The sequence below is a fragment of the Rutilus rutilus genome, assembly GCF_951802725.1.
Source record: "Rutilus rutilus genome assembly, chromosome: 4".
NCBI lineage: Eukaryota > Metazoa > Chordata > Actinopteri > Cypriniformes > Leuciscidae > Rutilus > Rutilus rutilus.
This window is the reverse complement of record NC_140212.1, coordinates 13,578,844-13,603,725: the sequence shown is the minus strand read 5'-3', so window position 1 is coordinate 13,603,725 and position 24,882 is coordinate 13,578,844. Positions and strand designations below refer to the sequence as shown.

Sequence of the window (24,882 nt, the reverse complement as noted above, 5' to 3'; positions counted from 1 at the left end):
TCTCCATGTCAGTGAAACAAACCACACCGATCACTGAAAATGTCACTGTTTGTTCCAAAATACTATCAGACATTTGCACAGCTTCTTTCGAAATGCATTTGCCCTACTTTACACACCTGGATACTCACTATTTCTATTCTTTTCTCATGGGTTTTCAACCCTTTTCAAGCCAAAGACCACTGGATGGCTAAAGAGATGGAGCAGGGACCCCTGTTTGCATATTGTTTAAAACTCTTGCCTGTAATGACATGCACACAGCATATTAATGTATTTGCACACTTTACGATGCTTATATTAAAAAACCATTAAAAATATTATTAATATTAATGTACATAGTCATATGCTTGTCCATTAAATGTCATTTTGACGTAATACATTTTAATGTAGGAGGGGAGGCAATCTGCACTATTTATAAATCTTTTGTTGCAGGGTGAGCAGATTTTCAACTACACAAGAAAGTCTATTGCAGTTTTGAGAATGAGAAGACCAAAGACGAAGGCCAAGCACGGTATTTCAAAGCAGTCTTCATCATTCCGAGCTCATTAATGTTACATGCTGAAAGAAGACACTTTGAAAAGACAACATGGGGAGAACGAGATGAAGAGAGACACATGGAACAGAGCGAGAGAGAAGTGAGAGTGTGAAAGAGAGGTAGGTGGAGAAAGAAAGGGGAGGTGGAGATAGAGAGAGGAGGGGAGGAGAGATAGAGAACGAGAGGGAAAGGGGACAGTTCGCCTCTGCAGCGCTGCAAGGACAGCGTGAACATCGCTAGGACACAGACGGACTCAAGCTCTCAACAATCACACATTCTTCACCATGACAACCACGCCAGTCACTGCACTGGACTGACAGCTGTCAATCACAGGAGAAGATTATCAGGATCACCTGCCACAGGAGAGATTACGAGCTACAATAGGGGACTTAAGCGGAGTAATTTCAACTTGTGTTTGGTTACAAGTTGCCATCCAGGGGAAAATTGGCCATTTTTGATCCCTCAACTGATTCACAAGTGCATGCTTTAGGGGGAGCGCGTACGTACGAGGTTGTCTCGCTTTGAATCAGGGTCACCGTCTTGCTGGCTCTCACCCGTCAGTGCAGTGCCACAATAAGATTCAGTAGAGCCTGTGTTAGTGGGAAGCTCTGTTTATTTAGCCTTTCGTCCACGAAAAACATGAGTGAGGGCAAGAAGGAGTTAGAGATGAGGGACAAAGCCATCATGCACCAGCAGAGGAGACTGAAACAAGCCACCCAGTTCAGCCACAAGGACTCCGCAGATCTTCTGCCCCTGGACGGGCTGAAGAGGATGGGCACTTCCAAAGACCTGGTGAGTGGCTCTTTTGTTGATCCATAAAATGGTTGTGACATATGAATTTACTTATGTAAATACTGTGCGTGAATATGTGAAAGGATTCATGCACGCAGCATTATATATATATATGCAAATCTGTAAGCAGTTTCATATTTTGGATCCCATCACACAATGCTCATATGATGCATTACTTAGCGCTTCAGTTTCTGACACATCAGTAGATCCGGTTGCAGCTTCCCCTCCATGCTGGAAGATGAAAGTCACACACTTTCACACACGTCGTAGTTTATGTCATGGCGAGGACCTCCCATTGACATCTATTGTACTTGAATCAAGCCAATTATAATTACTACACTGTTACTCAACCTCTTTGAAAAACCTTTTGATATTTTGACATTCAATTATGTGATTCATTTGTGAGGAGATTATGAGGTTGAGGACAAATATTTCGTTCTTGCTTAGTGCAAGCTATTTTTTATTAGGTGGACCTTTTGGTCAACTAAAAAAACATGTACATGTTTATGAAGAGTTCAGATGCAGAAACCTCTACGTCCTTATATCGTTATTATTATGTTATTTAATAATGAAAAAAGTACTGTATAAAATATGTAATTAGTTATATAATAAGGTATTATCACACAAGCAAGAGTGCCGACATTAATGTGATTCATATAGGCAGCCGGGAATCACAATCGTGCTGATATTCTGAGCGACACAACTGTGAGTATGGTATTGCTTTTATACAGTAGTTCAATAAGCAAGAAGTTAATATTGAGTTACTTAAACTTACATAATATGGCCACTTTCTGTATTGTTGCTATGCCAACAAAAATATTTCCAAATGAAGCCAACTGTCATGCATATTCGAGCAACACACAGTGGCATTTTGTTTTTTAATGAATCTGTGATTCAAATTCAAATGGTCTGGTGAATAATTCAATGACTCATCAAATGAAATCAATGTTTTTGAATGGATCAGTTGACTGAAAGAGTCAGTGATTGTATCCGAAATCGCATACTGTCTAAGTAGTTACTATACATTTGATAAAGAACCATTTAAAAAAAAGTATGTATGAGTGTAGTATGAATGAAATCCAGACATACTAGCCATTCACAATTCCTCTTCCGTGGCCTCGTGGGATAGAACAGAGTTTATAGGGTTCGAACTTCAGAATCTCGCCGGAAGTACGTCATCCGGTACTTTTAGCCTATTGTTTTATGAATACTAAGCTTTCTGACAAACAATTTTTACATACTGTTTTTTTCCGTACTATATACAGTAACAGGGAAGTATTAGAACACAGGGAATTAATAAAAACGGTCACTTGTCGCCACCTAATGGCATAACCTGCATAAGGAGTCACTGACAATGTCCACTTCTAATGCACATACTGATCGAGATTGATGACTGGAACTAACAGTTGGAACTTATAATAATAAATAATGTTATCTAGAGATACTTAATACTGTTTTTCTCAACAACAAAAAAGTAAAAAGTTTTGTCGAGGTTACATAAGCAGCACAGAATAATAATAAATGGCCTCTATGGGCTTCTGCGCCGCTATGGAGTTGAAATCTCCGTAACGGTGCACAAATTAATCCTCTCATGAATTAATAAGAGCTGCCTATTTCCACACAAGGTTTCTCACAGCTTAAGCTCTCTAGCTTTCCCCCCACATATTTTTAGTCATCAACATCAGAAGCTTAGAGAGAAATATTGGTGGACACACACATAATGGGTTATCTCATATCAAAATAATTATAATATCTTACCCCTAATCCTAACGGTTACAGATGCCTTTTTCCATGTTAGTCCCTTTACAAAGTCTCATGCAGTGGCACCACAAGTTCCCCACAATATAAGTTTGTCACTACCTGAAACACACAACAATAGGCCAACAGTAAACCAAGAGGTAATGTCCTGTTCATTTAGTGATATCTTCTTCCTCTATGTCATTAAATGTCTATCCACCATAATAACTGTCCCGCTGTCATCTCTAGCCACTACTCTGATTAGATGGCACGTATCCAAACTCCCAGTGCGCACTCCAAGAAACCTTCAGAATATGAGCGTGCGAGCGTGCACAGACACGCATGCGTGTTTAAATGTGTGTGCCTATGATTAGAGAGTGCATTTAAATGATCTCCATGCACAGCAGGAAAGAACTGAAGCTTGTGTGCACAGCTTACAATGTCAGAGCCTCTAAAATGTGGAAGCTTAAGATAACCGGCCGTCAGTGGAATTGTTTGTTTTAACACATCAATTTAAACGCTCGATGTGTCTCAAAGAATGTCATATTCTGTTTGTTTTTTCTGTGTGTGTGTGTGTGTTACTTTTCATGCAGCTGTTTTTGAAAATCACCATCTGGATTTTGTTGTCAAAAAAAGAAAAGAAAAAACAATTATCTGCCTCTTTCTTGTTTCATGAAGGCTGTCATAAGCAATTATTCACCAGATTTGATTTTGACGCTCACGGATGGCACAGATGTGTCACGCTTGTCCTGCCGTGGCGAGTCAGAGAGGGCAGACAGATACCTACTGACAGTTACACAGATGGTACTGACTTGTTGCACTCTACAGTGGACTGTGTACCTCTTAAAGGGAAAGAGGAAGATTATGTCCTATGTGTTCATATGGATGAAGAGCAGGGTGTGGAATACAGAGAATTTTGGAGAAGCTGAAGGCCCCAAACAAAGTCCAATTAAATGTATAGTTATAATTTAATGTATTGCATATGAAAATGTTTCCACAGCATTTCAAAAACGTTTCCAAAACTACAAAAAAATCGAGGAGGTGTATATATACCTGTTAGCATTCTCATTTATCTCAATGTTAGTTGCTCGACTGGCACAGGACCCCTGGAAGTAAATAAAAAATTATATATATTCCAAAAAAATTATATTCATATTTTATATATTTTATTGCATTTTTCAATTTCATATTCTTCAATTTTATACTTATAATATAATAAATCAAATATAATTTATATAAAATGTTATAATGTGAATGTATATATATATATAATGCTGATTCATAGCATTTTGAAATTGTTTACATATATATACATATAATTGTTTACATATATATAACATAATTGTTTACCTATATATACATACATATATACATACATATATATATATATATATATATATATATATATATATATATATGTGTATATATATATGTATATGTATCGCAGGACAATAACATACAACAGTGTATAACATTGAAAATACCAGACAAAGAACTGAAAAAAACAAAACAGGGCTTAAATATATGGGGAGTGTAATCAAATGGAACAGGCGTGTGAACTGATAACAACCAGGGCAACTAACTAGAGAACTAAAGTATAGGCAAAACAGGAACACAGAGGAAACAAAACCAAAACTGAACATAATCAGAACACTGTGAGAGAGACTGTCAAATATTTTTGTATAATGACTAAACCATATTATTAATAAATTTGACTCCTCTGAATGTCACTGTATAGGCTGATTCACACTCATGCCAAGGCAATGATTTTAGAAGTGTTCTCAAGGCACCCTGGTTTGCTGCTCTAATTAACCTACAAGTGTCACGTGAAATTGTTCTTGTTACGTAACCGTAGGTTTGTTTTTCAGCTCTTTGGCCCTTAGGCTCGTTACTGGCTGGTTCTCATTTGCAGTGAACTAGAACACTAGAGCAGAGCAAAGCAGTGAGCATGAAAAGTGCACACTCAGATCAGCATTCATGCACAGGAGTTGTGGATGGAGTGAAAGAGAGAAAACTGCACAGACTCCTATACCTTCCTTACAATGCTTCTTAATGCACTGAAGAACTGTGTGCTGTTTGTTGAATTAGTCCAAGGCCGCACATTTCTCACCATTCAAAGATGTGGGCAGACAGTGACTGAATATGTGTGTAAAAGAGTTGTAGGACGAGACTGACAGCCTGCTTGCGTACATGCCAGTGATTTCTGCAGAATTTTGTTTTATGAAAGTGTGTGTGTGTGTGGTAGGGGGAAGGGTCTTCCATAATGAATTATATATATATATATGTATATTACAATGCATAATGCTGTGATGAATCGCATCTACCATAAAAGTTTTTTTTTAATATAATATATATATGTGTGTGTGTGTGTGTGTGTGTGTGAGAGTGCGTGTTTGTATATATATATACACACACACACATATATATATACATGTGTATATATATATTTGTATATATATATATATATATATATACACACACACACACACACACGAAGATCGAAGACCCCCATTATTATTATACATCAGATAAGATTATATATAAGATTATCAGAAAATGCTCTTTATGCAAAGAAATAAAAAAAAAAGGTTATTTTAAGAACTGGTCACTTAATGATCCTTTTGGGAACCTGCAAAAACTACTTCTTGAAACCTTTATTTTTAAGAGTTTGCTATTGACACAAAAACAAAATAGTGTAATTAGATTAATAACAAGTGAGTAATGGGAGCTTTGTGTCCTGACTATAACTCCTCAGTGGCCTCATTGATCCTGAAACATTAATGCTAATTATTAGGGTTACTTGATGAATGGCTGAGCCTTTTTTCCCCTCACCTCAATCCCTCTTCTCGATCTCTGAGGGATTGTCAGGAGCTGAGATACAAAATGTTCCTTTAGGAGAGATGCTAAAAATACTACCTGTGTCAGGGGGGAAAATAAACAGCTGTACAGCTTCATAGAAGGTATAAGGGAAAGGGTTGAGATGAATAGGGGGAGAGAGAGACAGAGAGAGAGAGAGAAAGAGAGAGACAGAGAGAGAGAGAAAGAGAGAGAGAGAGAGAGAGAGAGAGAGAGAGAGAGAGAGAGAGAGAGAGAGAGAGAGAGAGAGAGAGAGAGAGAGAGAGAGAGAGAGAGAGAGAGAGAGAGAGAGAGAGAGAGCAGCTGGCTGTCTGGTGCTGGGGTGGGAGATCAGCCATTAGGCAGGTCACATGATTCTCTGAATGAGAGAGAGGAGGCTGTTGCCATCTGATAATGAGCTATTAGCAGGTAAATCACACAAAGAGAGAGAAAGAGAGCAAGCTCTTTTGGGGCAAAAGCCCCAATCATGCAAGTACACTCTTAAAAATAAAAGTTCTTTATTGGCATCCATGGTTCCATGAAGAACCTTTAACATCCAAACTTTTCAATGTACAAAAGGTTCTTTATAGTGGAAAATCACAGGTCTTCATGCAGGTCACTGCTCAATTTGTGCCAACAATTTCTTAAAGTTATGGAACAAAAATGCTGTGAAAGGGTCAGTTATTTCACCATTAATAGACACTGACCTCTATTTACCCACAATTCAACAGTAACGTTGTTTTGGACATGCTGTTCTGGCCCAAACATAATTTTCGAATCATCTGTCAGGTTGGGACAGATATTTTTCTCATTCAGACCAGGGATGGCAATTGCCCCCAAACTACCAATAATAACCACACATCTAATTCACAGACCTACGCAAATGAATCATGAATCATTCATGAAGGCCCTTGCAGCGTTTACAAGTTAAAATGGATTTTTAAATAATTGGGTAAATAAGTGGGACTGAATATATTTAGAGGGGAGATTTGCATTTGATCATAATATTTTCATTGGATTTCTGAATTTAAAATGACAATTAAGAAGTTTGGAAAAAATACACACAAAAACTGCTCTTTTAAGCTTATTATGAAAGGTGGCTATTTCTATATCCTAACTATTCAATATTTTTTTCTTTTTTGCATCTGGTGTGTCAATGACTTTATATAATCTGATGCACAGGGTTACAGAGTCTTTTCAAATCAACAACTATCAGAACCACACAAGAGCATCGCTCTATCAAGGCAACATGTAGTGACAGCCAGCTCTCAAAGGAGAGAGAGAGAGAGAGAGAGAGAGAGAGAGAGAGAGAGAGAGAGAGAGAGAGACATAATGCTATGATCAATCCTGTCAAAATCAACCCAATCAGTCTGCTTTTGTGTTTAAAAGCAGACTGAAAAACTATATTTTATCTGAATTCACCTGTACATGTAGGCTACCCTAAAAAAATGGTGTAGAAACAATGTTCACTCAGAAATTGCTAGTAAATTTCACAAATTACAAAGCAACACTGAATTAAATTAAATGTTTGAAGTAGAAAGACTGTAAAATGTATTCAAATGTTTTACAGTAAAATGTAAGATGATGTAAGATGCAATAAATTAGCAATATAATTATTTAATTATTAATTATATAATTAACTGTAAAATATTAAGAAATATTAAGACTTGTTTACAGATGTTTCTTGAATTAATCACTTAAAAAAAAAGATATTTAAAACAAGCAACAAAAAAAGCCACATCTGCAGCAACTGTATGATGCTATCATGTTAATATGGACCAAAATCATTTAATCTATGCCATGAAGAATTAAAGGGGTGGTATAATGCCCTTTACACAATATGTAAAATAAGTCTTTGATGTCCCCAGAGTGTGTATGTGAAGTTTTAGCTCAAAATACCCCACAGATATTTTTATATAGCATGTTAAAATTGTCATTTATTGAGGGTGAGCAAAATCGCACAGTTTTTGTGTCTGTCCCTTTAAATGCAAATGAGCTGCTGCTCCCGGCACAGAGGGCGGAGCTTCAGCCGTTTGAGTCCTTTTACCTCACACATGCACTGAAAATTTCAAAAACCTTTAGCCTTTTATGTTCAAACCGGAGTCAGACAATTATGGAGAGACTCAAGAAGAAGTGACAACATGTAGAAGCAACAGGGCATTTCTGAATGGTTAGTTGATGAATTTATGTAGCTTATGTGAAGTTATCTTTTAGTCACTGATTAGCATATTCTGTCTTGATAATCTATAAATCGTGTTCCGGGGGCGGGGTTTATGTAAATTCTAGGGTTTGTGATGTCACTAACCCGGGAGGAAGCTTTTGTAGTCCCTACCAGCCGTTTGTTGTAGTCCTTAAAAAGCGATTTCTTTAAAAGCAAATATCTTCCTTTGCTTTGAACTTTGAGCATTGCAAAAGGGGGTCCAGCCCAGTTCTAGCAAGCTTACTAATGAAGAAACCGGTGAGTGTATAGACGTTCTCAGATGTAAAGGTGGATCAGAGGATTCCCACAAGAAAATGAATTACCCTGACTACGTATTTATATGCATGGTCACACACCTCATTAAAAAGAAGAGTGCCGTAATGAGGTTCATCACGGCCCAATTAACTTGATGCGTTCACTTACATTATTAATATTTTCAATAATAATAAAATAAAATAATGGGCAATTGTGGCATTCATTGCGAAGGTCTTTTCTCAACTGTTTTCTCCATTCAGATCTAACTTAAAGGCTCTCAGAGATTCATTAAGACTTAACTGTGTGCAAAATTACTGATGCTGTCATCATCCAGAAAGTGATGCGAGGCGGATGTTTTTTTAGGCTAAATCTGCACTGTTGTGTTGTGCTGTGATCAAACCATATCATCACGCCATGGTTTCACTTTTAGACATGGAGTGCGTTGATATGCATGATATTACACTGACTGATTATGCTTAATTGCCAGGTAAATGCCCTAAACTGTGTATTTTTTTAGGATCAAGGTCATAAGGCCATATTTTTCGGACATCATCCATTTTTTACTCTGCATGTAAATAGGTACAAATGTTCTGGTTATTCACATCTAACTTCACCTGCGTTCTCATTCAAAACAAGTTAAACCTGCAAGAAGATCAATACAAGGTCCTTGTGAAACCAGTAAACAGGAGAGCAACAGATCAAGCAAAGATATGGGCATTTACCTTTTAGTCTCTGTTTTTACCCACACCAGACGAGCTATGGACATCTGAGCAGAAGGACAAACAGAACTAGTTGGTCTCTCTAGCTGTCAGAAACAAGAGCAATGCATTTGTTTTCATGCAGGCAATGTAATCAATCAAATCAATAATGACAATTTAATTTACCAGCCTTTGGATGTACAGCAGCAATAAAGAGCATCTGAAGCATCGTCCACAGTCAAGTCACAGCTGGATGGTTTTTCTCATTTTGTAAGAGGGTGTCAACGGGAATGTAAGGGCTCTTGTGGGGGTCATCTCATTATGCCGGGATAAAATGAGCTTTGCAATACCATCTCAGCCTTTGACTCTGTGTGAGGATATGGTTTCATCTGATCACACGGTATCGGACTTTGTAAAGATCATTGAACAAGAGAACAGATTGCTGCAACCTCTGTGACTTTTTATTTGTTGAAAGAAGATGAAAATCCATAAATCTATAAGCCTTGAATACACATTGAAAAATAAAGTGGCACACCAGGCTGATCTTATAGCAAAAAGTCAAAAAGCAACAGAACTCTCATTGTGGCTGGGGATTCTGCTGACGGCCATGCACTCTCTTTTTCGATCAATATACAAAAGTCTATTATGAAAAATGCTATCACACGCCATCTAACCCACAGCAGCGGATCAATAGTGTTGTTGCGTAGCTGGAGGAAATACCTAGTGATAATGGTTTGGTGAGCTGACACATTTAAAGCACAATGCTAGAAAAATGTTGACACAAGCACAGTATGAAAGTCTTTCTGATTCAGTGCTCATGTACTTTGGATATGAAAGGCTTTATTTCATCCCAATCCTTTTCAAAGACCTTTTTTTTTTTTTTTTTTTTTTTTTTTTAATCCACTTTTCTCCAAAAAATGCATATGTAACAATTTTTTTACATTATGGTTATTATTTTTTACATTATTATACCGTATATCTTCTATAGATTTATTTAAATAGAATTTTATATATAGATTTTTATAAAAAATTCTATATTTTTTTATTCATTCAAATTGTTTTATATAATAATATTATATATATTAATATCAAATTGTTATATATATATATATATATATATATACAGTGCAATGCATAAGTTAATACACCCATGCTAAAGTTGACTAAAAAGAGGAATAAAAAATCATATTTTGGAAATTGAACTTAATGCCTTAATTTAAAAAATTAGGAAAAATCCAACCTTTAAGGACACCAATTTTCATTTTCAAAATGAGAGCAATGCTAATCAAACTAGCTTTTAGGCTAACTGAAATAAAACCATGCCATCTCTAGATATGATGAAGCCTATGTAATGATGTGGGGCTATTTTAATTCCAAAGGCCAAGGGAACTTTATCAGGATGCATAGTATCCTGGATCCATGAAGTAACTGGCCTTTAAAAATACAAATCTGCCTGCCTCTATGGGAATTTAACATAGGGGTGTACTAACTTATGCACCCTGTATTTTAAGGAAGAACATTTATTTATTTACGATACATTATTCATTCACAAAGAAAATTGGTGTCCTTAAAGGTTGGATTTTTCCTAATTTTTTAAATTAAGGCATTAAGTTCAATTTTCAAAATATGATTTTTTATTCCTCTTTTTAGTCAACTTTAGCATGGGTGTATTAACTTATGCATTGCACTGTATATATGAAAAGTTCAGATGCAAAAGCCTCTAAGTGGCATCTGAAATTTTCTTCTAAAATTATCATTTTTATCAAGCTCGTATATTTAAGTTCAGTAATTTCACTTAAAAGCCAATGAAAATGACCTATTAATTGTCATTTAAGTGAAATTACTGAACTTAAATATACGAGCTTGATAAAAATGATCATTCTATAGAAGAAAATTTCAGATGGCACTTAGAGGCTTTTGCATCTGAACTCTTCATATATATATATATATATATATAAAATTGCAATTCTAAAATAATATATAGGCCTATACTATACTACTTCCCAACACACATCATCTTAAGTAGAATTTTTGAACAGGGTAAGCATATGCTTTGAGTTACAAAAGAACAGCACATGTAGCAGATAAAAGAGATGGGATAGAAAAGGAAGGGAAGATCTAGGTTTCTCTGTGTATTTTCAGCTTCCCCTTTGAGAATATCTCAATGGTACTTTCAAGAGGTCCTGATAATTGTATTATTAGAGGCAGAGAAAAATTTAAAAGCAGATCAAATTGCAGTCTGGTCTCCTTGTAGTGGAAATGGCAGCTGTTCTCTAACTAAGTTATAGGGAGAAGCAATCTCATAGACAGTAACACAGCACCTGTACTATGTCACAGATTGCCTTCTTTATCCAATATTCACTTATCTGTCATAAACAACAATCTGCAGGATTTGTTTCTGAAATATAACTGAGATATTGTGCAATCTAGCCGAAATAAAAATATAACAGCATAATAGAATCACACGAATAGCAAAACGTGAAATAAAGGCATCAGAAGAAAGTTTTGTGGAATTTATTTGAGATGTTTATTTTTAGTGTTATACTGTTAGCCTGTGGAATGAGACTGAACTGCATCAGTTTGTTAAAGAAGGCTGACAGAGTGACACTCACAGCCTCAAAAACGACGATATAAAAATGTTTACTTTTTACATCCACTTTACATTCAAAGCATGCTGGAAGTTAATGGTGTCTTTCAGGAACTGTGGCCAAAGCAGACACACACACTTCAGCAGTGATTAAAGAGATGCGAAGTGATCATGTTTGTTAATGGAGTTAACTTCAGCGCTCAGTGTTTAATGTCGGAGTTTGCAATGACTTGTTTATTTCCCGCAGGCATTCAAACCGCAGCAATGTAAAAGGGAAAAACAATTAACGTGTGTCGTCAAAGTGCTCAGCAAAATATCATTCTACAAAATAGCTCCACTGGTACTTCATTATAATGCATGAGGATCCTATTGAAAGAAATGAGTTTGTCAAAAATTGGAAATGAGTTTTTCCCCAGCAGTCTTACTGATAATATCATGGGCTACAGTACGTTTGAAGTAGAACACCAGTATTCATGAAATGCATTTTGCAATGATAAACATTTCAAGCATGGTATCTAACACTTTAGTCACATAACAATAATTTAATTAAATGTTTAATTTAATATAATATAACTTAATGTAATATTTAATCAATTTAATATTTAATTATATATAAAATATTGAATTTAATTAAATATATTACATTTAGAACATATTTGCATACTGTCTAAAATACACAAACTGCAGAGCCATAGCAATGAATGACATCCCTTATTTCTGTGTGCCCCATACAGCAGCCCCACAGCATCGTGCAGCGACGCCTCATGGAGGGCAACATTCCACGTTTGCGTGGAGAGGCCCGGGACATCCCATCTCTTGTTCGCTCACCCCTGGCAGACAGCAAAGAGGGCGGAGAGCCAGAGGAGAAGAGCGAGAGCACGGTGGATGACTCCACGGAGGAGAGGGAGTCTCCAGAGGAGAGCGAGAAGAGCCTTAGGTCTGACGAAGATGCGGATAATGAATATGAAGGGGACAGCAGCGATGCAGGAGGGAAGACAGAGTCCAAACAGAAAGACAAAATGGGAGACGAGAGGAAGAAAGGTCTAAAAGAGGGCGAGAGAGCATCCTCCCTCTCAGCTCTAGTGGTCCAGTGTAAGGTAGGCATTCACACAGATGAGCGGAGCTGAGCTGTCTGTGCCCATAATAGAAGCGATAACAGCTAGCTGTAATGACATACACAAGCTCTGGCTCCCTATGACTCATGGTTTTATTTTCCTCGCAGTCGATTGTTCTTGACGGTGGGGTTTGAGAGGGTTTTAGAGGGCCAGTATGCATTTAAAAAGCCGAAAACAGTGAAACACCACATGCAAAGTTTATTACAGAGATGACGTAACTGGTGCGCAAGTGACTCATTGTATGGTGACATAACATCATACTTTTCAAAGGTTCAAAAACTCACACATAAGACACAAGGAACTATAAGATACACTACCGTTCAAAAGTTTGGGGTCGGTACAAAGTTTCTTGATCACCAAGGCTACATTTATTTGATATAAATACAGTAAAAACAATTAAATACAGTTAAATAACTAATTTTAATATATTTTTAAATGTATTTTTTTCCCTGTGATGGCAAAGTTGAATTTTCAGCATTACTCCAGTCTTCAGTCACATGATCCTTCTGAAATCATTCTAATATGCTGATTTGCATATTAAGAAACATTTATTATTATTATTATTATTATCAATGTTGAAATCAATTGTGCTGGATTCTTTGATGAATAGATAGAACAGCATTTATTAAAAATATAAATCGTTCTACACATAGGAAAAACAGTAGAAGTAGAACCATAATCTACACACTTACTGAAGACAATAACCGATAGGGAACAACTGAAACACAGGGCTAAATATACAGGGGACAAATAAAGGCAAACTAGACACAGGTGAAACTCATTAATAACTAAGGCAACTAACAAGTGAATTAACAAGACTCGTTCGACTAACATTCGAAGTTACTGACCAATATGTCTTGTTCTAAAATATATACATTTTTAAAAACTAATTTCCATAACTTCTCCATTTGTTTGAGGTAACTAAACAAATGTATTTATTTATTTTTGCTAAAAAGATCAGTATTCTTTTAAATTCATTTCAGTTAAGTTCAGACTAGTGGGGGGATTTTTTTTTTTTTTTTTATTATTATTTCCTCAGGTCTGAAAATAACTATTCTAAATGTCCCTGATGTTTCAAGTTTTCCAGCACCATCCATTTCCATTAAAAGGTTCTCTGTTTTACTATTGAGCAGACTTAACATCATCAAAATGGCCCATCTCGCAGGACCACCTCTCCATCACCCTCCATTCATGCAGTGATTGAGCGCGGTAAAAATAGACCCTAAATTAAAGCAGATTAAACCACAGGGTTGGATGTGAACCAAAGAGCTGCTAATTTCCTCTGCCAACACATGTCAGCTGACAATTCAAGAACAACAAGACCAATCAATGGACCACTGAACTCAAATTAGGCAATCATGAAAATGCCTGTGAAAATGTGATGTTACCTGATGTGATATTAGCTTGTCCAGCTCACAGCCAGCATGGTAATAATGAAGGCAAAATACACAGTTAACAGAGTTTAATTTGCCATAATGACCAGCTGACAGCACATTATTTATTTATACTTAAAAAAGTAAATAAATTAACAAATTAACAATTTTACATTTTAAAATGAATTGATTTGACATTAAAATTCAATTAATTACTTACTCGCATTATCATCAATCAAACAAATGAATCAAGGTTATTCTACCACTATAAATACTATTTTTAAAAGTTTATAATTTACAAATTTTAAATATATGTAATGTATAATGACCAACAATGAATGAACAATAATACACTTTAAAAATATATATGATCAATAAGTTGTGACAACATATGTTTTTACATTGCCTTAACTCATTAAAATAAAAAAATTGTTATACAAGATTCAACTCATTTTTTAAGTCAGTTTAATGTAATTTAAGTTGAAATGACTTAAACATCCAAGTTGATTGTACTTAAAAATTGAAGGCAGCAACTTTTTCTTACAGTAGTATATCAGTTATAAATTAACATTAACCTCGATTAATAAATACTGTTAAAATTGTTCATTGTTATTTAATGACACCTAATTGTATAGTATTCTCTTTTTAGGAAAGAGACCACTAAGTGATACAAGAGACAATTGCTGGGTCATTATACAAAACACACGACCGACCAATCATAATGAAGTATTCCAAAAAGCAGTGTAATAAGGCTCGGATTTAAGTTAAATGAATGGAAATTCTCATTTGAATGTTCCAGATCACACGTGCATTCCGAATGAACTGAATGTTCTGGAAAACACATGCAGTTGTATTGTCAGGGTGAACTGAAAGACGGAACGAAACCATCAGCGTCTAATTAAAGCTTGGGTAATGAAGAGCCAGATAAGTGGGGCAGCGGGTACTGGTTCATGCCTCCCCTTCTGGAAAGATACGTTTCAGTTTGAGGCAGCAAGTCGAGCACGATTTTGCTCCACGCAGAGCATCATTATAAATGTATCGCACATGCACCAATGCACACATATACACACATTTATAATAGCGGCAATCAAATAAAGACATAACACAGCTCACAATGGAAGCATCCCACCGAGTTTGAGTGCAAGGAAAGACACTGATAAACTAATGAAGACGTACACAACCTGACAAACATCCAAAAGTCACAGTTTGCCTCATATGGTGTTTCCACCTCAATGTGTTTTATTTAGGCCCTCTCGCATTGCAACAAAAACACTTTCAACAGCACTAGAAAGCTAGCAGAGCAAGGAAGCCTGCAAGTGTATGTGGAACATACTAGTGGGGTCGGAACAATGTGCAAGAGGGGCTCAACAGCCCCCCCCCCCCGTATGTGCACAATGAGAGACTGACGCACTGATGCGAGAGATGGTGTGTCCCACCTTTTATGTGGTAGGAAAGTTGCGGGGGTGACAGCTCACCTTGAGTGACAGGAAACTCAAAGAGGTTGCAACAAAGCTCTCATCCACTTATTTATCTTTAACGGTGGAACGGTGCTGACGCAGACCTCATCCCTCACTCATTAACTGTGCAGTTAACAACCAGGCGAAGAGCAAAAGCAAAAGCTTAACAACGCTTTAGCTGTGTGTAGGTGGAGCCATATTGTCTTTAAGTCCTCATGCATGCTGAGAGACCATATGCCAAAAACAGCTTCCAAATCCCTCGAAATATCTCAGCTGAGGCTTCCTCCTCCCACCACACTTGTTTATAATATCATATAATAATAATAAAAAAGTGTTATTTAATAAATAATGCGTTACTTATTAAATATTATAGTTGTTTAATCACCAAATGGTATTATTATTATTATTACTCAGCTCTCTGAAATACTTGAATCCAGATTAAATCAAGTCAAACACTTTTCTTAATGGCTGTATTTACTGTGCAAAATCATGCTAACATACTTATTCTTGGAGAGTTAAAAAAATTAAATAAATAATTATTAAATTAAATGGTATATACTTTTTATAAGAGGGAGTTATGATGTAACAGCAACGACACTTCAGGTGTTTTAAAAATATATTTTTGCAGTTACACTTTACAATACGTTTCCATTTGATAACATTAACTACATTAGTTAACATGAACTAACAATGAAAAGTATAAAGCATTTATTAATGTTAGTAAATTAGATTTGTTTCAACATTTACTAATACATTATTAAAATCTAGGTTGTATCTGTTAATATTATTTAAAGGACCTGAGCTAACTAACAATGAACAGTTGAAGTTTTTATTACTTAAGGTTAACAGAGATTAATATATACTGTACTAAATGTATAGCTCATTCTGTAAAAAAAGTTGCTGCCTTAAATATTTAAGTACAATCAACTTGGATGTTTAAGTCGTTTCAACTTAAATGAAATTAAACTGACTTAAATGAGTTGAATCTGGTTTAACTTATAAAAAAAGTTGAAAATTGCTTAACTTATGTAAAGTTATGTAAAACAAGCAATGTAAAAACATATGTTGTCATAACTTATTGATCATACAATTTTTTACAGTGTAGATAATGCATTACCTAACGTCAACTAACCCTTGTAAAGGGTTACCATAATATCTCCACTACAAATTAAATATATAAACTCAAATATATTTGTCTTCTTCATTCTTCCTATGTGCAGACATGCACATTTTGTTTGGAAATGTAAAAAAATACATATTTATACTTTGTCTTTTTTTTTTTCACACAAAATGTGCACATAGGAAGTATAAAAAAAAAAGTAAAAAAAAAGTTTTTTGGGCTGATCTATTAAGAAAAATGGCAGAAATAACACATATGGAGTAAGCTACTGTATTCATTGCTAAAGTTACTGTTTACACAAATGTGGTTTGACCCAAAACGTGTGGAAGAATCCATCAGGAAACAAACGGATGGCTAATAAGTTAAAAAACAATCCACTAATTCTGCTAATACAGAACAAATTATTTACACATAAATGTCAAGCAAGCAGCATGAACAGGCACTTAGACCTTCCAAACAGCAAATGCTGCAAAAGCACCGGGTCATTGTTCATCTGATGAGCTCTGAATTCTGCAAGCGCTGATGGAATTTCAGGTTAAAGGACAGACTGGGAATAAACTGACTCGCTGAAGCGAAACGACAGGAGCTTCCACAAAGTACCTTTGACAGTGTCAGTCCATTATTAACCAGGACTATTATCCTCAGACGCCGCTAAACTATCAATCCCGATACTGTCACACAACGCAAAAACAAAACCTGGCATTGTCTCTTTAAAAGAGCAAGAGCTAATATCTGTTCTTCAACATACTGTAGTGTCTCAGCTTGGCGTCTGTGTGAAACTAGTTTGCAGACTGAGAACGTTGTCGGTCTGTTGACTGATAATGTGTTCTGCTATTTAAATTTCCTGTCACATGAAAAGCGCGAAAAAGGCAATCACAAGGGAAAAAGATTATATTATCAGGGAATTCATCTGAGAGAAGAATTATTTTATTTTATTTTGCAGTGTGGAGATGCAGAGGTGATGTTATCCATAAACACAGGGTGCCAACACAACCACATCTCTAAAACATGCTGCAGACGACTGGGGTAAGTTTATTTTACACACACACACAGCACACATTGTGTTTTTAGGGGACTTTCCATAGACATAATGGTTTTTATACTGTACAAACTGTATATTCTATCCCCTTAGAGACTAACCCTACACCCTAAACCAATCACAGAAAACTTCCTGCATTTTACATTTTCAAAAAACATCACTTAGTATGATTTATAATCTGTTTTCAAAAAAATGTCTCCACAAGGACAAGGATTTCGGATATTGCCATCTTTGTGGGGCAATGTTGTCATTTTGTCCCCGTCTGAGACTAGGCTTAAGCCTTGTCTGTGAAACTGGGCATAACAACTTAATAAAATATATTAAACGCCTGTATTTATTGCAGACTGAAAACCAACCAAGACGACAAACCTCGAGACAAGCAGCCACTCAGTGATTCAACAGTGGAGACAGTGAAGTCCCTGCACCTGCAGCTGGGCAGAGAAAGAGTTCAATGCACTGCCCAGGTCATAGGTCAGATTTCAAAGTTTCTCCATTCACTTCTTATTGCCTATTGCATAAAAAAAGAAAGAAACATGGCACCATTCAGCTGTTTATAAAATGTTTGATAGATTTGATAGAATACAGAATAGCTGAGAGACATCCAGGCCATTCTCCTTAACAGAACCGGTTTCAACCAGTCATATCTAAATATAAGTTTAATGCAAAGAGAAAAGTCTTATGAAAGTGTGAAAAGGGATTTTAATATAAGGATTTTCAGCTTGTATTTGCATACAGCTTTCAGAGTAAGTCACTGACCTTTTCCAGTGCAGTCTGGGAACGCTTGAACAAAGACATGTGGGCAGCACAGAGGAATTACATAACAGAAGAGTACATGACTTGGGCACGGTGCCGGTCGTGTTTCGTGCATGCATTGCATACAGATTTATAATAGAGCTATACCAATGATGTCAGTTTTATCAAACCACCTCGTGTGCTCTTCTATTTGGAGAAATAATAAAATGATGCTCACATGGGATAGATATTCTCTTTTTTCCTCCCACATTTTGAGTCTCACTTCTCGTCTGTTCACAGAGGATGCCACGTTTGAGGTGTGTCTGGGTCTACAGACTCTGCTGGAACTCAAAGTAAGCCATGCGTTTATTAAACCTTATCTTCAGAGTCTCGAGTGGCAGGATTTCTAATCCACGCGTGTCTGGCTTTTAAAAGTTTTGCATTTTCAGTTTGAGTTTTAAATGCATGCATTTAAGTATTTTTGAAAATCACTTGCTTCTGCTATTGCAAATCGTGTTGGTCATCTAGATCAGATGTTGCAAACTGTTTAATGCTTCTGACCCCCAAATATGACGATTCCCTTGTGTATAAGAACCAATTTATACTGTAAAAAAAAAAAAAAAAAAAAAAAAAAAAAAAATATATATATATATATATATATATATATATATATATATATTTATGTGAAATATTCTCTACATATTTTTTGCAAAACTTTTGCTGTCGATAGAATAAAATATTTATAAATGTTGAGTAAAATTCTGTACATTTTTAACATATATACCCATATTTTTTTCTTAATAATATTATTTATAATGAATAATGTTTTATTCATTTTACACTACTTTTTCATCTCAACCCTTTCCATTGCTCCCAGTTTGATCTAGATCACATCATCATTCATTTAAATGAGACCTAATAATAGCAAATTACAAGCTTATAATCATATAGTTTGTCAATTTTGATTTTAGTTTTTTGATAAAAATCACATTATTTAGTAAAGCAACTTATTTAGATGATCAAAAGTTACATTGCATTCAAAGTATCTATTTTATCAGTAGTAGTATGTGTTCTCGTGCAATGCTCTACCAGTTGATTTTTAACAATTGAACTGTGAAAAATAAGCATGCTGAAATCATCACAGACATATACGTGATGCAAATCATATTATGAAATGCGTCCAAAAACAAGAAGCAAAGGAGTTTTGAGGCTATGTTAGATGGTTTCTGACACTAAGTAGCTTTGTACATGATGGGGGAGTTATTTTTTGATCATATATCTAAATATTTACTCTGAATATGGTTATTTCAAATGCCAGGGGAAAATTCCCCTTTAGGGTTTACATGAGTTCTGAGGAGGAAGATAAATGCTATTAAAAGAAGAGAAAATCCTTTTTAAAGTATGACAGTGAGAGCGAGAAAAGGGGATGTGAGAGAGAGCTAGAGGATGAAAGTGTGGAGGACGTGGACCGTATCTCTATAAGTATATGCAAATACTATTCTTGTCAGAAGAAAAAGATAATGTAATGCAAGGAGAAGGATCCCTGAAACCAACGCGGACCTGTGAAGACAATAAAAAGGAGAATTAAACTAAACCTATTTTTTAGCCACTCTTTTCACCTGGAATATATAAATGCTCTTCAGACTGTTACATGTACAGTGGCAAACAAAGCCTGCATTTTTCTCCGTTCCAGTGCTGACGTAGTTACTGCGTCTTGAAATGTCCTTGCTCATAATTCTTATCATAAAGTCTCTAAAAATAGAAAATTAACTTTGATGCTGATTACTAGGTTGCTAGTTGCTAGGGCAGGCAAACAGATAGACAGAATTATAGATAGAATAAAAGACAGACTGAACGACAAACAGACGTATAGAACGATAGATAGAACCAAAGATAGAATAACAGATTGAACGACAGACAGACGTATAAAATGATAGAACAGACAGACAGAATTCTGGATAGGATGGCAGACAGATTGAATGACAGAGACAAACTGATATAGATACACAGACAGAACAATATATAGACAGACAGACAGACAGATAGATAGATAGATAGATAGATAGATAGATAGATAGATAGATAGATAGATAGATAGATAGATAGATAGATAGATAGATAGATAGATAGATATATAGATTGACAGACAGACACAGATTGAACAACAGACAGACAGCCACAGATTTATAGACAGAACAATAGATAGATAGACAGACAGACAAATTGATAGACAGACAGATGAATCGTCAGACAGACAAATAGAACGATAGATAAAATGATAAAGAGATGGACAGACAGACAGACAGACAGACAGACAGACAGACAGACAGATCAATCGTCAGACAGACAAATAGAACGATACATAAAATGATAGAGAGACGGACGGACAGATAGACATACATACATACAGACAGACAGACAGATCAACAGACACAGATTGAACAACAGACAGACAGAGATATATAAACAGAACAATAGATAGATAGATAGACAGACAGACAGACAGACAGACAGACAGACAGACAGATAGATAGATAGATACATAGATAGATAGATAGATAGATAGACAGACAAATTGATAGACAGACAGATCAATCGTCAGACAGACAAACAGAACGATAGATAAAATGATAGAGACGGACGGACAGACAGACAGACAGACAGATCAACAGACAGACACAGATTGAACAACAGACAGACAGAGATATATAAACAGAACAAAATAGATAGATAGATAGATAGATAGATAGATAGATAGATAGATAGATAGATATACAAATTGACAGACAGACAGACAGACAGACAGATAGATAGATAGATAGATAGATAGATAGATAGATAGATAGATAGATAGATAGATAGATAGATAGATAGATAGATAGATAGATAGATAGATAGATAGATAGATAGATAGACAGACAAATTGATAGACAGACAGATCAATCGTCAGACAGACAAATAGAACGATAGATAAAATGATAGAGAGACGGACGGACAGATAGACATACATACATACAGACAGACAGACAGATCAACAGACAGACACAGATTTAACAAGAACAACAGACAGACAGATAGATAGATAGATAGATAGATAGACAGACAGACAGACAGACAGACAGACAGACAGACAGACAAATTGATAGACAGACAGATCAATCGTCAGACAGACAAACAGAACGATAGATAAAATGGTAGAGAGACGGACAGACAGACAGACAGACAGACAGACAGACAGATCAACAGACAGACACAGATTGAACAAGAACAACAGACAGACAGAGATATATAAACAGAACGATAGATAGATAGATAGATAGATAGATAGATAGATATAGATAGACAGACAGACAGATCAATCGTCAGACAGACAAACAGAACGATAGATAAAATGATAGAGAGACGGACAGACAGATAGACAGACAGACAGACAGACCAATCGTCAGACAGACAATTAGAATGATAGATAAAATGACAGAGAGACGGACGGACAGATAGACATACATACATACAGACAGACAGACAGACAGATCAACAGACACAGATCGAACAACAGACAGACAGAGATATAGACAGAACAATAGATAGATAGATAGATAGATAGATAGATAGATAGATAGATAGATAGATAGATAGATAGATAGACGATGGATGGATAGATAGATAGAATTCTATGGAATATTTTGTAAGAGTCAAGTCTGATCAGTCAGAAAAGGCAACAACTGTGTCAATGAGAAGTCAATATAATGAGTAGTAGCCTATAATACACCAGATGTGATGCAATGATCTGCTCTCTACTCCCAGTGCTGTGTGGACCTGAACTCCAGAGTGCTCCGTCTCCACAACACAGAGCAGGAGCTTCCCTTCCTGGATCCACCCGCTTGCAGCCAGTGCCATCACCATGACAACAACAAAAACATGTGACCTCGAACCTACGTGCCCAACAACCGCCATGACCGTACCCATGTAATCAGAGAGGAAGTTGACGGAAGGACGCCTGCATCTGGTCTGTAGTGTTCCCTTGTGCCAGATCAACATAGACAGGCCTGTCCTCTCTCTCTCTCGCATCTTTCCGTCTTTATTATTCATTGTTTGTTTCTGTGCTATTTACAGAAATCTGCCAACTATGATTTTTTTTATTTTATAATTTGCTGTGCTGAATTAGTTTTGATTAAATGTAATAAAGCTCAGGAGGAAGGTTGTGTTGTGACATGTTAAAATTGCCTTTATCAAAATGACAAAAGGGGCTTGTGGTTAATCCGTAAGAAATTGAATTAATGTTTGAAGACGGATGAGGAATATTCTCTAAGTGGTGATTTTAATTACAATACAAGTGAATTATATTCTTGTACGTTACAGTAGCTGAGAGTTGACGAGATACTTCACAATTTGGGATCTCCTAAACAAAACCTGATTTTATACTTTCAACTGTGTCAAAAAAAAAAAAAAAATCAGAAAGTTTCTTTCACAAAAACCTCAAATCTAGCTAGAAATTTCTCACCCGAAACTGCCTTTAACTTTACAAAGACTGTGTTTTCAAACCCTCATTTCCCTTTAGAAAGTCAAATCTGCCCTCAGATGATAAGAAGGACTTTAGCCAGCCCAATCAAATGTTAATTGAGTCCTTGGGCTGCAATCTCAAACCAAGCAAAACACTTCATCTGCATGGACTTTTCCATTTGTATTTTTCTGTTTTTGGTACGTGTGTGTATCACCTGCATGCGTTTTCTTTTAGACCGGTTAAATTCTCCTCTTCTAGAGCCCAGTTTCTAGAAACCCTGTTCAGTTGCAGCTCAGCTTGTCCTCATGACCGGAGGCTTTTCTCCACGTCCTACGCCTTGCTCATTGCTCTGTTTTTCCGCTCATAAGCACAACTAGACTGTCTGAGTACAGCCAAAATCTCCCACTAAAATGCCAACCGATGACCCAAAGGGCATCTATGTCCCACACAAACTCACTCTAAAGGGTGGGGATAATTAAATTGCTGGCACACAATGCTCAATAACCCAGATCACCCAGCCTTTTAACACTATGGATGACCTTTCAGTGAAGGATGTCCATATATTTGCCCATTATATGTTCTTCTCTTTCTTTCTGTGTTGAGGGCCAAATGTATGAGGGGGGAAAAAAAATAGTTTATTTTTGGTGTTTTTTGGTTTCCTTTTCTCTGAACAGTATTTTCTCTGCCTAAACAAAATAAATATGTATTCTGGCTATAAAGGTATCTGGTCTTCATCAATGCACAGATCTCGTAACAAGCGTCCTGAGATTCTCAAACCCGAGTTAAAAAAACACCTGCACTACTGCTGGCAAAAGCAGCGAAAACACTGTGCTGCTCCTCACTCACTTGAAGGTTCCACACAGAGGTTTCACGTGATCTTAATGTTGATTTGCCCAGGGCAGTCAACAACCTATTTTAAGCTTCTTGCATCTGATGATGGAGGGAAAAGATGTTCCCACAACCATTCAGAGCAACATGGGATGACATCATTGACCCTCCACTGAGGGCAGGCTGCTCCAGCATGAAGAGTGGAAACACAGCCAAGACCAGAATTGCTCATTTTGTCGCAGTCTAAAAACCATTAAATCCATTCTTTGAAAAAGAAAAGATATTCTAATATATAATAGTTCTGAAATTACATATATAGTGTTCTAAACGTTTTTTAATGTGAAAGGCTACAGGGCAATTTATAGGTAGCATTCTTGTGGAAATCTCATTGTATTTAACATCAAATATGTTTCGATTGTCTTGTGTTGCATCACACAAGGTTTTTTTTTTTTTGCGTTAATTGTGAACAGACAAACAACTTAATAATCATAAAAATAATAATTCATATTTTTTCATGAAAATATAACAACGTTCCAGGCTCTGAAACAACTGTTCTTTCCTGCTATAATGCAACAAGCCACTTGGGAGGGGTAAAATAATATTATCCATTACAGCCAATGATATCACAGCATCTATAATTCACTTCAATCCAATCAAATCCAGACTTGTAAAGCAAATCTCTCCCTACAATATCATTTAGATATGTTGCATTATGGAAGTAAAATGCATTGTGAATGCCTTTTTTTTGTGGTTTTTCAGGGAGAAAAGAAATTAAATTCAACATCAAATCACTTTATAACCACATTTGCTACAGCACGACAAGACAGCAATGATGTATAACACTCTATTCATCTGTAAATGGCCGTGTCGCACGCTGTGCCCCATGTCTTTCTGTCACATCCAATGATGACTTGAGCATAACAGATAACTCTGTAAAGCCTCAGCGCCACACAGAAGAGTAGAAAATGCTTCTTTTTTTTTTCAGCCATTGCTCACACAGAGATGGGCTCTGCTACTGCTTCACAACCCACTGTGCAACGGGGGGCCTGTGGCGTTTTCTTCTGACTCAGTGCACATGCCA

The 24,882-nt window shown here is 36.2% G+C and overlaps 1 protein-coding gene across 1 annotated transcript; it reads left to right on the top strand.

The window, feature by feature from the left end:
* Positions 1–692: 692 nt before the first annotated feature.
* Positions 693–23,692, top strand: nrip2 (nuclear receptor interacting protein 2). Its single transcript, XM_084408196.1, has 6 exons — positions 693–1,324; positions 12,371–12,733; positions 17,645–17,727; positions 18,084–18,211; positions 18,773–18,825; positions 22,277–23,692. The coding sequence occupies exons 1-6, from the start codon at positions 1,172–1,174 to the stop codon at positions 22,394–22,396; spliced, it is 900 nt and encodes a 299-aa protein (XP_084264322.1). The 5' UTR covers positions 693–1,171; the 3' UTR covers positions 22,397–23,692.
* The last annotated feature ends 1,190 nt before the right edge of the window (positions 23,693–24,882 follow it).